The sequence below is a fragment of the Ciona intestinalis genome, unplaced genomic scaffold, assembly GCF_000224145.3.
Source record: "Ciona intestinalis unplaced genomic scaffold, KH HT000202.1, whole genome shotgun sequence".
Taxonomy (NCBI): Eukaryota; Metazoa; Chordata; class Ascidiacea; order Phlebobranchia; family Cionidae; genus Ciona; species Ciona intestinalis.
The window spans coordinates 1-15978 of NW_004190523.1; the positions used below are offsets into that span (position 1 = coordinate 1).

Below are 15978 nucleotides of genomic sequence, written 5' to 3' on the forward strand. Positions count from 1 at the left end.
CCTGCTACCATTGTGGGCATATGTGTCCTTGGGCAAGACACTTAATGGCAATTGCTCAAACCCAGTGGTCACTAATGGGTTGTCTAAATTATCAGCCATACATAAAAAAATCCAAAAAAAATGAAAAAATCCCCAAAAAATAATCACTCACAAAGTAACATACATGGTAACTCTTAAGCTGGCACGAGGTGTTAAACCCGTGTTATAATGACTGTCGTTTTCCGGCCACGCGAGGATAAAGCAAGTTACACATTCATTCATTCATAGTTTACTAATGATTTTGCTCATGTTGTAAATGAATCAAATTAATCAAAACAACGAAAATAGGAAATAAGCAGCAAAACAATACCATATTAGGTGCTCAAACAAAAATATACAGAATAAAACAGTCAATACTTATTTTAAGTAACTTCTGACACCACTGAAGATGGGTATAATTTAAACCAAAATGTTGAAAAATGAGGACAATTGAGTCATATTATTGTCTGTAAAGATTACATTGTACCTTTTTAATGTTTAATACTAAACGTAATGTAATATAAACATGAGCTGCTATGTTTGTATTGAAACACAACAGGTTAATGTGGAATTAGGACTTACTTTTTTGTCCTTTCCTGCACACAAACTTTTTCTCCTTACTGCATCTGGTAGTGACCCATTTGCCTGTGCTTGCGAGTGTCATCTCAACACAAGTGCTACCTGTTCGGTCCCTGTCAGGGAGAAAGATGGATTTTAATGAAAAAGATGGATGTAGCTTATTTAGCCTTGTATAGCAATGACAGACTTTATAACACGTGTGTTCATACACCTCGTGCCCGCTTACAAGTTACCACCTATGTAACTTGTTTACCCTCGCATGACGGGGCAATGACAGTCGTTATAACCCGGGTGTTCTGTTTCATACACCTCGTGCCCGCTTACACGTTACCACGTATGTAACTTATTTATCCTTGCATGGCGGGGCAATGACAGTCGTTATAACCCGGGTGTTCTGTTTCATACATCTCGTGTCCGCTTATGAGTTACTACTTATGTAACTTTGTTATTATACTATAGCAGATGTTTTACCAAGTCACTTAATCTTTTACAAGCACTGATGGTTCCAACAGTAGCAGCATTATGTATAGTAACAGAACAAAACTTACGCAAAGTTCGGTTCATTATCTGCCCAATTATCGAATGTCAAGTCATCGTGGCCACTTGCCCATTGTAGATTGCCTGGAATAACCTGCAATGTAAAAGTAATATTGTAGGAAAACAAGAGCTTCTAGGTTCGAATCCAGGCCAGGGTTGAAGACAAGGGATCTTGGGTTCAAGTCCAGGCCATTATACTTACTGTATCGGACAATCCAATCCACATTTCTTGATTTCCATTCGTTACTTCTAAGTTATAAACAAAGTCTTGTTCCAATTGGTCAGTTACTGAGGTTAAATAAGCGTGGTATTGTTCAAAACAATAGTCATTTGCCTGTAAACAAGAGTATTTGTTAGCAAATAAATTACCCTAGCCAAAGTTATATACCAAAAAAAGTACTTCGTGCCAGTAAACCTAGCCCCTGTAGAAGCCATACCCTAGCCAAACATCCTAGAAATAATTACCCTAAGTAAAGTTATACCCTAGAAATGATTAGTAATATACAAGTAACTTAGAACTTGCCAGCTATCTTAGTCCTAAAGCTAAACCCTAGCCAACATACCCTAGAAATAACAACTCCAGACAAAGTTATACATAAATAACTTACTTCGTGCCAGTTTTTCTCCAGATCAACATACAAGTAGCAATAAGAGCCTGAAGAAACAAACCCACGATCTGTGTCACATAACTCCACGACATTAGTAAGTGGGGACTTGCATACAAAATATCTGTGGAGTAAATAATATAAGTTACAAGTTATATACAAAATATAGACTGCTGCTGTATTCTTAAGGCCATCGCGTATTCTTAAGGCCATCGCGTAGGACCTCACCCATATAAAACAGAATGTTCATATACAATGTGGGGGTAATGGGCCAACTCTGGCCTAAATCTCAGGTCCTATGGCTTGCCTCACTGTAGGACCTTACCCATATAAAACAGAATGTTCATATACAATGTTGGGATAATGGGCCAAACTCTGGTCCAAATCTTAGGTCTCATGACATGCCTCACTGTAGAACCTCACCCATATAGAATAGAATGTTTATATACAATGTTGGGGTCATGGGCCAACTCTGGTCTAAATCCCAGGTTCCCCTGCCCTCTGTAAGTATTTACCCTTATATATGTAAGAGAAACACACAGATTAAAAACACAGAACAAGCACAACAACAATAACACCTTGTATTGCCACAATTTTCATCATTCCAAGTGTTAGCTGTTATTTCCCCATCTCCTTCATAAACCGCACAATGTTGGTTGTCATCTGAGTTACTTGGTTCACCTGGTCTCCATAAACTAGGGATGGAAGGGGTGGTGTTAATGTGCTTTAGTACGAGGTGTATGTAACACAACACCAGTGTTTTATAACATTAGTTATAACTTAATATATAAGTTGAATATTTGGTAAGTTACTACATGCATGGTAATCAAAACAACATTAGTGTAAAAGTTACATTCTACTTACAAGACACCGGACAATACTGTTGTTCCATCACTCCAAACCCATGTATTTTCATTCTCTATGTCGTTTAATCCTATCCACCATTTAGCTCCCGATGGTCCAATTTGTGTTGCATATACCCAATCCTATAGTGGGAATACCATGAACCTCATGCTCACTGTCAAGTTATAACATGGGTGTCTTGTTATACACCAGACACACATGGTGTATTCATACACCTCATGCTCACTGTCAAGTTATAACATGGGTGTCTTTTTATACACCAAACACACATGGTGTATTCATACACCTCATGCTCACTGTCGAGTTATAACATGGGTGTCTTCTTATACACCAGACACAGATGGTGTATTCATACACCTCATGCTCACTGTCAAGTTATAACATAAGTGTCTTTTTATACACCAGGCACACATGGTGTATTCATACACCTCATGCTCACTGTCAAACTATAACATGGTTGTCTTGTTATACACAAGACACACATGGTGTATTCATACAACTCATGCTCACTGTTAGGTTATAACATAGGTTTCTTCTTATAAACTGGAGTCTACATACACATATATTTCTACTTTGAACTTAAACACACCCCCATTCAAGCGTATTATACATTAACACATACCCTCTCAGCAGTATCAGCAAAACTAACAAGGTGGCCACCCTGGGCTTGACATATAGATTCAGATTCTGACCAAGTCTTTAATGTTTGCTGAAAGTCATAGCAATAACTTCCTCTGGTTTGCCAACCTGGTGGGCAATCTGCTCTGCATAAAGCTGGGAGAAATGTAACTGTTTATATTTGGTGTGTTTTTTTATGGCAATATGGGCAAACTGGACTAGGGTACTTGATATTGAGGCAACCGTTAGTCCATTACCCCAACCTTGTATATGCACATTCTATTCTATATGGGTAAGGTCCTACAGGGAGACACGCCATGGGACCTAGGATTTAGACTGGAGTTGGCTCATTACCCCAACATTGTATATATGCACATTCAATATTAGAAACACTATACTTACCAAACAGCAGAGGGAGTAAGAGAGTAATCCTCATTTTGAATATTTCCAAGATTTAAAACAAAGTCATTCGTGCTTGCAGAGCTACCAGTGTGAAGTAATCTCTGTGGAAATATAAGGTAAACATGTTACAAACAATACTGCTTCTAGCCAAGAGGTTCTGGATTCAAGGCTCGGCTCTGCCACCAATGTAGGCTTATATGTCCCAATAAAAAAAATTAGTGTAAACAAAACCTAGGTTAATTTCTCGCTAGATATATATCTGGTGCTATTAAACCATATATCTCATGCTCACTGCCGAGTTTATAAATGTCCATGCACAGCTAGCCTGCCATGACATGGGCAATATAGGTTTATTCTTTGATTAAAAGGCGACAGTTGGTGCCATTGTTTGCAATGCACTTTAACAAACATGCATTATGACACAACAAACACATGCATTATGACACGACAAACAATGCAAGCGCTCCACTTTACTCAGACATTAATTAACTAAACTTAACGCGCTTGTGATGTAATAATCAACACGTTATGACAAACTAAAACAAATAAATAATTCATTTTAAACAGTTACAAAAGCTTTCTGTCTTTTTTTGTCAAAATAACAGTTACTTATTGTGCAACCTATTAGTGAACACTGGGTCAGAGCAATCTACACTAATTATCTTGCCCAGGGACACATACACCTATCAGTACTAAGCATTAAACCACACAACTTTCAATTACCCAACCCAATAACACACATACCCACAATAATGGCAGCAGCGTCGAGCCTTGAACCCTTAACCCTATAGTTTTCTATATTAATAGTCTGGCACCGCCACCTGCTTTTAACTCAGAGGTTGGAAGTTCAAGGCTCGCCTATGCTACCATTGTCAGCCTATGTGTCCTTGAGTAACTGGTAAGTAGGCACGAGGTGTACGAAACAGAACACCCATGTTAAAACGACCATCATTTTCCCACCATGCGAGGATAAATAAGTTACATTTGTGGTAACTCGTAAGCAGGCATGAGGTGTATGAAATGGAACACCCGTGTTATACAAACTGTCGTTGTCGTGTTTATTTATTCAAGTACATTTAAACTTACCTTGTATAAAGCATACATAGTTGAGCTTGGGTGATATACCTGTAGTAGTTACAAGTGTTATGTAAGCACAAGTTGTGTAATATAGGAATGTTACATATCATAGGGCTCTAATACACATGCTGTTATAATGTTCTATAGTGTGTAAAACTGATACGGTATCAACGCATGGTATTTTAAATATCAAGGTTACAATTATCGAGTATAGACTCATTATACTATAGCAGATGTTTCACCAAGTCTACTCAATCTTTTACAAGCACTGATGATGCCAACAGTTTTTGGTGTATGTTATACAAAGATCTAAATTATGAATATTAAGGTTACAATTATCGAGTATAGATTTATTAGTCATTATAGCAGTTGTTTCAACATAATAAAAATATGCCTAACTATACTATATATAAAAATATCTTTGATTTCCTATAAATATTAATATTTAAGCCACTAAGTAATCGAAGTAGTGTTTGACTTAATAAATGCATGCTGTTGTATTTGCAGTCAATATTTAAACTCTGTAAGAATGTAATTAAACATATTTCGTGCCAGGTAAGAATGGACTTTGGGTTGGTGAACTCAAAATGGACCACAAGTGCAAACATGCAGCTACTGGTTTTACTATAAGTTACCTATTCTATGTGGGTGGGGTCATACAACGGTGCATGCCATGGGACCTTGGATTTATTACCCCAACATTGTATATGGGTGAAGTCCTACAGTGAGGCATGCCATGGGACCTGAGATTTAGGCCAGAGTTGGTTCATTACCCCAACATTGTATATTCTTTTTACTTTTACCAATACCGTGTTTTTACTAACTGTGGTTTTGCTGTTGATTCCCTCCTTATTGCTGTTTAAATATTATGATCTACGCTTGTATTCAAAGAGATAATTAAAAATTATGTTATGCATACCTGAATATAGTAAGATTTTAGTGTCTTCATCTAAATGTTTCTTTTTTCACCCAGACAATCATTGTGAACTTGCACCTTACATTCAACTTTTTACAAATTTTCTTGCTTATTGCATATTCAGTTAACTGCCTAGTTAGAATACTCACTACAAAAAAATACAGTTTAATACAAAATAAATGTAGTTGAAAATACAATGCGCATGTTAATAAATACAAACTATATATCAATGTGAAAAGAAGTTCAGAAATGACATAACACAGCCTTTAAAAAGGATTTGAATGAATATTATATAGTAGGGTGGGGGAAGATGGAACACCTTTAACACAAAATATCTAAATATCCTGATCGTGTTTTAAAAAAAATATAACGGTCTATGGGAGTCGTAAGGATACGGTTTTATATTTCTTTGCATTTTCTTTGTTTACGACCAAATGGGAGGAGAAAATAGAATAAAAAAGTGTCCCATCTTCCCCACCCTACTATAATAATAGAATCATAGGCACAAAACTTTTTAAAACACAGGGGAGGCAGGGACAGTTAGACACATAATCTTGTGAAACAAATCGAACTTTTTGAATTGAAACTAAGCACAAAATACGTGTTTTATACAACAAAAACTGGTTATAACTATAAAGGCCTGCCTACAATGCCTCCCCGGGTTTGGCACTTATAATTAAAACAATAACATTTTAATTGAACTGTTGCAAATGTAATACTATTGTATGGTTTAGTATACGCAGTTTATCATATATAAACATTTCAGCGATATGTGACAGATTTATATAGAAGTTGGGGAAGGTGGGACAACTTTTCATTCTATTTTCTCGTTCCATTTGGTAGTAAACAAAGAACACTAAAAGAATTATAAAACCGTATTCTCGCGACTCCCATAGACTGTTGTTAATTGTTTAAATTAAACCAGGGTATTCAGATATTATAAAATGTGCTGAAGGTACCCCATCTTTCCCTACAGTACTGTATGACAAATTTGTCTTCACTTTTAAAATTGAACTGTTAGAAAATACAGTAAGATTATACCCATATATAACAAAACTGACTTATTTTTAACCGTTTTATAACCTACTACACGGTATTTTGCATGTCTATGAAATATATGCATCAAAACTATAGTGCATTTCGCAAGTATATTTATAGGTGTTACAATAAGACTACATTGTTAAGTATATGCAGTCCATAAAACACAAGTTTGATCAGCAGATGTAGTAGCAAAAAATCTCCCACTAGGGTGCCATCTGCACTGTATAACTTTGTCTTTATGGTGAATAGCACGGAATGAATATGATGATGGGTCTGTATGGTCTGTGGGTAAGAGTAAACGTAACTTATTTATCCTTGATTGGCGGGGCAATAACAGTACTTTAATCTAAGTATGGAATATTTAATAAATGTAACCTATTTATCCCTGCATGGTGGGACAACGATAGCCGTTATAACACGGGTGTTTTGTTTCATACACCTTGTGCCGTATGTACCTTGAGTTGACCACGTATGTACCTTTGTGGGTAAAAATATTTCTATAGGGTTCACAATTTCACCTGTTGGGGTAACATGTCATGTCAGACAAAATAACATTACGCCTAAAGCTATATAATAATGTTGCCGCTTACCAGATAAAAACAATGCTTCTATATCAGTAACATATGCTGTACCATCATAAGAACCAGATAGTAGAACACTGGGGCAAACTGGGTTGAACCTGACACTTCTAACTTCGTTGTTATGTGCTTGGTATGTCTGGTGGGGTAAGATGGATTAAATTGCAAGTTGGGGTAAGACGGTACATGATTTTGTTCTATTTTATTCCTCCATTTAGTAGGACATACAACTTAACTTATATTAACAGCTGTGAAAAGTGGTGCAACCAATTCAAGGTTATTGTTTTGTTGACACTTTGTAAAACTAGCTGTCAAAAATACTAAAGTGTCGTTCAAATACAACTTAACTTATATAAACACCTGTAAAAAGTGGTTCAACTAATTCAAGGTTATTGTTTTGTTGACACTTTGTAAAAAAACATGTCGAAAATACTAAAGTGTCGGTCAAATACAACTTAACTTATATAAACACCTGTGAAAAGTGGTGCAACCAATTCAAGGTTATTGTTTTGTTGACACTTTGTAAAAATACATGTCGAAAATACTAAAGGGTCGGTCAAATACAACTTAACTTATATAAACACCTGTGAAAAACGGTGCAACCAATTCAAGGTTATTGTTTTGTTGACACTTTGTAAAAATAGCCGATTAGCCATAATAACATCTTTCCTCACCTTTATAATCTTGCCAGCGTTGAAGTCGTAAATAGAAATCATATTATCCGTTCTCCCAACAGCCATATATCGCCCTCGTGTGTCAACACAAACACTTGCGGCAACACTGGGAGATTGGTCACTGGCATCACTGAAGCCAAGCACACTGACACATCTAAAGTGGGCAACACTGGTTGATATTGGGTAAATAAATGTAACTTGTATGATAATGTATCACGAAGTTAATCCGTTTTATTAACATTATAACATGGGTGTTCTGTTTCATACACCTCATTCTCGCTTACAAGTTACCATATATGTAGCTTTGTAGGTGATAATATTATTCTGTATGGTCAACAATTTGGTCAACTCTTTTCTAAGGTGTTTTGCCAAAGGTAAGCTACAATAATAACACCGTTAAGCCTTGAACCTGTGTATAAACAATGTTGGTTTTATGGGCCAACTCTGGCTTAAATACCAAGTCTCAACCATATAGAATAGAATGTACATAAGCAATACATAAAAACTGACATTACCTTGATGTTCTAAGATCCCATGTTCGTACTGACTTGTCTTGTGATGTTGATACCAACATTCCAGATCCCCATGCGTATAATGATAATACTTGCTCTGTGGGTGACAGTGTATATAAGAACATACCTATGTTATAGGTTAAAAGGGAGCATGAAGTGTATGAATACACTATGTGTGTCTGGTGTATAAGAAGACACCCATGTTATAACTTGACAGTGAGCATGAGGTGTATAAATACACCATGTCTGTCTGGTGTATAAGAAGACACCCATGTTATAACTTGACAGTGAGCATGAGGTGTATGAATACACCATGTGTGTCTGGTGTATAAGAAGACACCCATGTTATAACTTGACAGTGAGCATGAGGTGTATAAATACACCATGTCTGTCTGGTGTATAAGAAGACACCCATGTTATAACTCGACAGTGAGCATGAGGTGTATGAATATACCATGTATGTCTGGTGTATAAGAAGACACCCATGTTATAACTCGACAGTGAGCATGAGGTGTATGAATATACCATGTATGTCTGGTGTATAAGAAGACACCCATGTTATAACTCGACAGTGAGCATGAGGTGTATGAATATACCATGTATGTCTGGTGTATAAGAAGACACCCATGTTATAACTTGACAGTGAGCATGAGGTGTATAAATACACCATGAGTTCCGAGTATAACACACACCCAAATATAACTACCTGAATGGCCCGATAGTTTATGTAGCATAGCATCCACTTCACAATCATTAGTGTACACAATACAATCTGCACCAGCATTGGCAAGCACACAAGCTGAGCCATAGTTGGTTAGGAAAGCCACGTCACGTACAGGAGCATTATGGTGGGTGAGTTCCAAGCTTGGCCCTGTGTATATGGGTGATGTGATAAAGTACTCTACACTAGTATATAGGAGCATGGGGCCTGAGATTTAGGCCAAGAGGTGACCTCAAATGTAAGTGATCAATATATTATGGGTGAAGTTACAATGAAGCATGTCATGGGACCTGTGGTGAACCGTGTCTGTGTAGGGCAGAGTTGGCCCATTACAGCACCCTGAATGATATTAATTGCATAAATTGTATTTATCTCTTCGAATACAGAGATAAATTTAAAACAAAAGAAGTTGTTTTAAATTTAGGGGAAATAACAAAACACGAAATTCAGTAAATGGTAGAAACAGTATATATTACATAAATGAAAAAAGGGCTAATATATGAATACCTGTTACATTCATAGTGGTAGAACTGTAATCAAACAACTTGATAAGTTTATCATTAGAACAAGTGGCTAGCATTGATCCATCATCTGTAAAGTAATTACAAGATATATAATAAATACCAAGCCCAACCAATTGTAATATAAGAGATATATATTTCGCCTAAATGGCATCGTCAGTCTCTAATACAGATAGCATTACACAAGAATTGTCCTACTCCATGAGCAGTGAGCACCAAATCAGGGTTGGATTCATAGAATTTATTAGTATTACAGTTACATAACAATAACATTCATTGCAGTTACATAACAATAACATACAAACCAACCATTCCAAGCAGTTGAGTAAATTGAACCTTTATGAACCTTTGGTAGTTTCACACAAACATCTAATACACCAGTGCCCAGAAGTTCCAAGTGACTGTCTTGGTATCTTTGCCTGTATATAATAAATATGATGCTGTATAACAAGGTTACTTTATATATCTGCATGCTACAGCAACAGTTTTATTTCATACACCTCGTGCCCACTTACGAGTTATTACGTATGTAATTTTTTTATCCTTGCATGTCGGGGCAACAACAGTCGTTATAACACACGTGTTCTGTTTCATACACCTCATGCCCCTACAAGTTACCACGACAATTTGGACAACCTATTAGTGACCACTGAAATGGAGTAATTGTAGCAAAGTGTCTACATAAACTTTTGCCAGGTATTTTACACTTGTTTACTAAAACTAGCATATATTTGCGCGAGTATTTTGGTATAGGAGACTGAAATGTTGGTATGCAAATAACTGCCAGAGGAATTTATTACAAAACAAGTATATTACATATTATTCAATTTGGCACATTGACCATATATTTAGTGTTTGTGAGTTTGAAGTTTTACAGTATTATTGTGTAAAGCATATATCACCTTGGCATTGAACATATTTTAAGTATTTGTGAGTTAGATCCAACAGCAAATACTTCTCCTCTAGGGTGGAATGCTACTGCTCTGATTGCTGATGGGTCCTCTGTCTTTTCTATGGGGTAATATTTAAAGGGGTGGGGGTTGTTTTGTGTGGGTGAGGGGTGACTATGGGGTGTGTAGGTAGACATGGGGGCGTTTTGAGCTGGGTAAACGGGTGATGTGTGCTGGTGGGGTGAGATGGGTAAAGGGGCATTTTGGGATGGGTAACTAGGTAAAGGGTTACTTTGTTGGGGATAATTGGGTGAAGGGGCATCTTGGAACGGTGAAACGTCTGAAATTTAAACAAGTTTTGTTATACATTATGAATTATATATATGTATAATATATATTAAGTAGATGTTTCCCCCCCTATTTTGGCCTTATGTCAGATTTAGATATTTTTCAAAACGTTGTATCTGGAGACTGGAGTTATTGGCCAAATCGGCACGAGGTGTATGAAACAGAACACCTGTGTTATAACGACTGTTGTTCCCCTGCCCCACAAAAATAAACAAGTTACAACCATCACCTGCATTAAGGTTCTTCCTGATAGCCATAGCTCGCTCCTCTTTAACACGAAGATCTTGTAAAACACGATCTCTCTCTTTCCTTAAATCTTCTTTCTCAGCAAGGAAGTTGGCGTAAGAGTCCTGGGAATAAAAAAACATACATGTCATTTAATCATATACATGCTTATAGTTATTCTATAAGGGTGAGGTCCAGAGGCCTGGGATTTATGGGAGAGTTAGCCCATTACCCCAAGGTACTTATAATATAAATATGAATAGTAAATGTAACTTATTTATCCTTGAACGGCGGAGCAACGACAGCCATCATAACACGGGTGTTCTGTTTCATACACCTTGTGCATGCTTATGAGTAACCACGTATGCAACTTTATGGGTGCGTGTTTTTCAGTACTGTTCATCGCAATGTTCCCATTACAAATACCTGAGGATTCGTGTATTTGTAGTTGTCCTCTTGTTTCAGCATTGGTTCAGGGGTTGTAACATTTTCTGCCGGTTTGGTAGTTGTCGCGTCAAGCGGCAATTGTCGTCCTGGGGAGCTGGTATGAGGTAATGGGTCGGGGGAATCCCCTAGTGCGTTACTGTCGCCTGTGTTGGATGGTTTTGACCACTTAGGGGAACCAGGGGGTGATTGTGAGATTTTTAAGGTACTTTGTTCTCTGTGGATAAGAGTTAATGTTGATATAATGTACCAGTCTAGCACAAAAAGTCATTCTAGGCTTAAACAAAAAACAAGCTACTGTACTTAATGTTGTTACTGTTGGCATTTTTTTGTAAGTAGAAAAAGCGACTATAATCTATAATATATTAAGTTTTGAAATAAATTTAAAAAAAATTAATTTAAAATTTTGAAATAAAATACTATGTTTATTAAAACATCGGTACCTGTTTTGAAATGTAGGATTTAAACTTGAAATAAGTCGATCTGATTGGTTGATTTTGTTGATAATTATCTGCAAGTAATATCCTTTATTATTCATTGTGATGTAATAATATATTATAACTATAACATGTTGGATTCCAGCCTCGATGCTGCTACCAGTGTGGGGTATGTGTCTTTGAGCAAAACATTTAATAGTAGTTGCTCCAAGCCTACAACCCAGTGGTCACTAATGGGTTGTCCAAATTGTTGGCCATACAGAAAAACAATCACCCTTAAAGTTACATACATGGTAACTCGTAAGGGGGCACGAAGTTTTATAACAACCTTCATTGCCCCACAACGCAAAGATAAACAACTCCCATACATTCAACACACACATATTAGCAACCTGAACATCTGAATCACGAAACCTTTGTTTGAACACATCATCATTAAGACTATACATCCAGTGTAATATGGAAGCATTAACATTGGTGATACTGCTGTTGTTTAATGCTGATGATGTAACTTGTGTTTTATCAATATCTGTAAATGGGATAGTTTCAATTATGGTGGGGCCTCACCCATATAGAATAGAAGGTGTATATACAATGTTGGGGTAATGTGCAAACTGTGGTCCAAACCCCAGGTGCCAAGGCGTGCCTCACTGTAGGATCTCACCTACATAAAATAGAATGGACATATACCACTGTAAGAGCTTTGATAATTTAATATTGCTGACGTTTCAATGTCCTATTGAGAACGTTGTTATCAGGGTAATTAGGTTATTTTCATATTTTATTCTATTTGTGATACATCGGCGCTCAGGGAATAAACCAAAGCTTCTCAACCCCTTGGTCACCATTTGGTTAGGTCGCCTACTACAGTAGTTCACAAGATACTCACTTTCATTGCTGGTGTTATCCACTGCTCTACTGCAGCAATAAGCCGAACACTTGTCGTAAAGCATCCCTTTGGTTATCAAGGATATTAACCTGTGTAGAAAGCAGTGAATACAATTGGTTATCAAACACATGATTTAGTCACAACGTTGAAATATATATTTAACCATCTTTTATACACCAGATGAGCTGTGTTGTTATAATAATTTCAATCTCTATAGTCAAGTACATGCCTTTGATTGTGTTCATCCCCGTTAGCATTATGTTGGTGGTAGAATAATGGTTCAATTACCAACACTATGTCTTGGTAACATTCATGACGTGTTGCTACTTGCATGGCTGCTTTGGTGACATACTTGTGTTCCTGTGTATAGATGGTGTTATATACTATATGGGTCACTGACACTGTGACACATGCATGCTATGGGAGCTAATATTTAGGCGACAATTGACCATTACCCAAACATTGTATATGCACATTCTATTCCATATTCTATAAACTGACAAAGTCACCTTATCTGTGTAGTAACCCTCAATCAGTTCAACCATTTGATCGTATTCCTCTTCAGTGCAAATTGATTGCAACTCTTCAATAATATCCTGGTAGTAACAAAGTGTTGTATATAATGTAGTAATGTTAGAATGTATAAGAGTGAGGTCGTGAGTGAGGCACACCTGAAGCCTGGGATGTAGGTCCATTACCCCAACACCCAGGGTGCTACCATCTAGACCCGACTGATAGAGTTTATAAATACTATTATAAGCGTGTTGTCTTCAGTGAGGCACACCTGAAGCCTGGGATGTGGGTCCATTGTCCCTTTACCCTAACACCCAGGGTGCTACCAAATGCTATAAATTTAAGGTTTTACTGTAACAATATAATTATGTAGCACAAGCCGTATTCCTAAACCAACCTTAAGAGCGAGTGAAACGTTCTGAGCATCTTCATGAAAACAAAGTTCACAGAAACGTTGGCGGAACAACAAGAACAATATCCTCTTTATAGGAAAGTTGTCTAAACAATAAAACAAAAGGTTCAACTGTGAGATCCCTGGTTCAAGGCTCACTGTGGTAACTTAAATGTTCAGTGGTGCCCTGTAACTGGTTGGGTAAGATCCTGCCAAGTGGCATGCCATCGGATTTAGTATTTAGGTCAGAGTTGGCCAATTATCCCAACACCAAGGGTGTTACAACCCAATTTGTAACCTCTGGGTTTGAGCAAGTGTTTTATTCAAGCACACTTACTTGTGATACGCCTATCAGTACCGAGCATTGAACCCGGTATCCTTTGGTTACGATGCAAACGCCAAACCACTGCATTAAACTGGTTCAAAACACAACTTAGTCAAATAACTCACCAAATGTTGAGGCAAATGCTTGTATTAACTTCCTTACGTGATCCCATTGCCCATCATATGAATATTCTCTGATAGTTTCAAAACACTCTGGTAGCTTTCTTGATGGGGACAACTGAAAATATAAAGTTAAATGTAGTTTAAAATATAGTCTACCAAAAACAAGCATTAAGTAATATAAACATGCCACATATGTAACTTTCCAAGTGATTATTTTTTTGGCGGGGTTTAATATTTTTTTAATGGCTGACAATTTGGACAACACATTAGTTACCACTGGGTTGTAGCAATTGCCATTAGGTGTCTTACCTAAGGCCCTATATACAGATGTGCCACAAACCCACAATAGTAGCAAGCCTTGAACCCATAACCTTTTGGCTACAGGCTGGCGTGCTAAACACTGTGGTAGGCAGTAGACAAATATAAACAAACTACTACATATATATTATTATGGATATAAAACAAAATACGAACAGTATAAGGGTTAGGAGCTTTTACAACTTACCCCACATTCTTGCTCCAGTGAGCTTGCGCTTAGAAACAATCTTCTAGAATGCAAGTAATCTACAATTACATTAATGATGTCATAATCATTAATTAATATTTCCATTTTCGCTCTGAAAAAGTTAATTATTTTTTATCCTTATGTGACGAGCAATGATAGTCGTTATAACAAGAGTATTCTATACACATAAGTGACTAAGTTTCATACACTACACGCTACACCACGTGCCAGCTTACGTATTACCACGAATGTAACTTTGAGGGTGATTGTTTTCTGTATGGCTGCTAAATTATTTACTTTAAAGTGTCCAGGCTAATAGGCTACATATATTTTGTCATCATAGGTATTTCGTTACAAAACCTTATTAAAAATGAGCCGAAACACAGTAAGTTAGTCACTATTGGGTCTCAGCAATTGGCAGTTAGCCAGTTAAGAGTCTTACTCAAGCAAAGCCCAATATATATATAGGCTAAACAATATATAAAGTTAAACATGTGCATTTAAATACAAAAAGTAGTTAGAAATTAACATTAAATACAGTAATACACAGTGCAAAAATAGGCATGCATAATGTTTACACTCGTAACTATAACCGTAACCAACAATTAAATAAAGCGGGCGACCAAGCACATATATTCATAGAGATCTTTATATTAATAGGGAGTTAATAAATGTAACTTCTTTATCTTCCCGTGGCGGGGCAACGGCTATGGCCGGCAATACACAAAGCTTTTAGAATAATTTGCCTTTTTTCAAATCTTACAAACGTACCTGTTTTTTAGGAGTCCGTAAAATCTTTCCCACCTCGACAGTAAGTATGAGGTTTACCACACTTTTATCACAACTAAAAAAATTGAGGGGTTTATGCTCATAAATGCAACAGTGCTATTACTATACACGAACAATACAGTCGAAAACCGCTTAAAATCGTATACCGTCCGAACTTTACTAAAAACACTTACCGAAAATGGTCCTAACAGCTAAAACAGTCCCACACTCGCAAGCAAGAAAGCCGGAGCAATTTTGGTTACAATAAAGTTATTACACATCAGGTGTTAAATGATTTTTTAGCAAATATATCAGTTTATAATGGGTTAAAGTAACACATTACGACGAACGCCAAAAGTACATAAGAGTTATGTTATCACCACGTGATCAGATTCTTTGTTTTAATTGGTTTAAATTATTTTGATGTAACAATGAACTTCAATTACATCATTTTTTCC

General features: G+C 36.7%; 2 protein-coding genes across 2 annotated transcripts; both read right to left on the reverse strand.

Moving 5' to 3' along the window:
• Positions 1-548: 548 nt before the first annotated feature.
• LOC104265382 (macrophage mannose receptor 1-like) lies at positions 549-5991 on the reverse strand. Its single transcript, XM_009859291.3, has 10 exons — positions 5620-5991; positions 4710-4748; positions 3624-3724; positions 3226-3377; positions 2604-2725; positions 2318-2434; positions 1743-1863; positions 1337-1468; positions 1146-1228; positions 549-710 (listed from the first exon to the last, which is right to left on the reverse strand). The coding sequence occupies exons 3-10, from the start codon at positions 3655-3657 to the stop codon at positions 590-592; spliced, it is 882 nt and encodes a 293-aa protein (XP_009857593.2). The 5' UTR covers positions 3658-3724; positions 4710-4748; positions 5620-5991; the 3' UTR covers positions 549-589.
• Positions 5992-6690: 699 nt separating this feature from the next.
• Positions 6691-15636, reverse strand: LOC104265384 (WD repeat-containing protein 47-like). Its single transcript, XM_026839359.1, has 19 exons — positions 15524-15636; positions 14753-14864; positions 14251-14362; positions 13807-13907; positions 13406-13492; positions 13126-13256; positions 12897-12985; positions 12400-12536; positions 12014-12081; positions 11553-11787; positions 11131-11251; positions 10566-10893; positions 9973-10082; positions 9650-9733; positions 9128-9292; positions 8425-8518; positions 7910-8063; positions 7248-7374; positions 6691-6939 (listed from the first exon to the last, which is right to left on the reverse strand). Exons 2-19 carry the CDS (start codon positions 14855-14857, stop codon positions 6797-6799), a joined length of 2391 nt encoding a protein of 796 aa, XP_026695160.1. The 5' UTR covers positions 14858-14864; positions 15524-15636; the 3' UTR covers positions 6691-6796.
• Between the last annotated feature and the right edge of the window lie 342 nt (positions 15637-15978).

Coding starts and splice junctions, on each gene's coding strand:
- LOC104265382 (XM_009859291.3), bottom strand. CDS start 3,657: ATGAGGATTACTCTCTTACTCCCTCTGCTGTTTG. Junction 3,378..3,623: donor CTTACTCCCTCTGCTGTTTG/GTAAGTATAGTG, acceptor CATTTCTCCCAG/CTTTATGCAGAGCAGATTGC. Junction 2,435..2,603: donor ACAGTATTGTCCGGTGTCTT/GTAAGTAGAATG, acceptor TTCCATCCCTAG/TTTATGGAGACCAGGTGAAC.
- LOC104265384 (XM_026839359.1), bottom strand. CDS start 14,857: ATGGAAATATTAATTAATGATTATGACATCATTAATGTAATTGTAGAT. Junction 12,986..13,125: donor GGGGATGAACACAATCAAAG/GCATGTACTTGA, acceptor CTTTCTACACAG/GTTAATATCCTTGATAACCA. Junction 8,064..8,424: donor TGGGATCTTAGAACATCAAG/GTAATGTCAGTT, acceptor TGCCCACTTTAG/ATGTGTCAGTGTGCTTGGCT.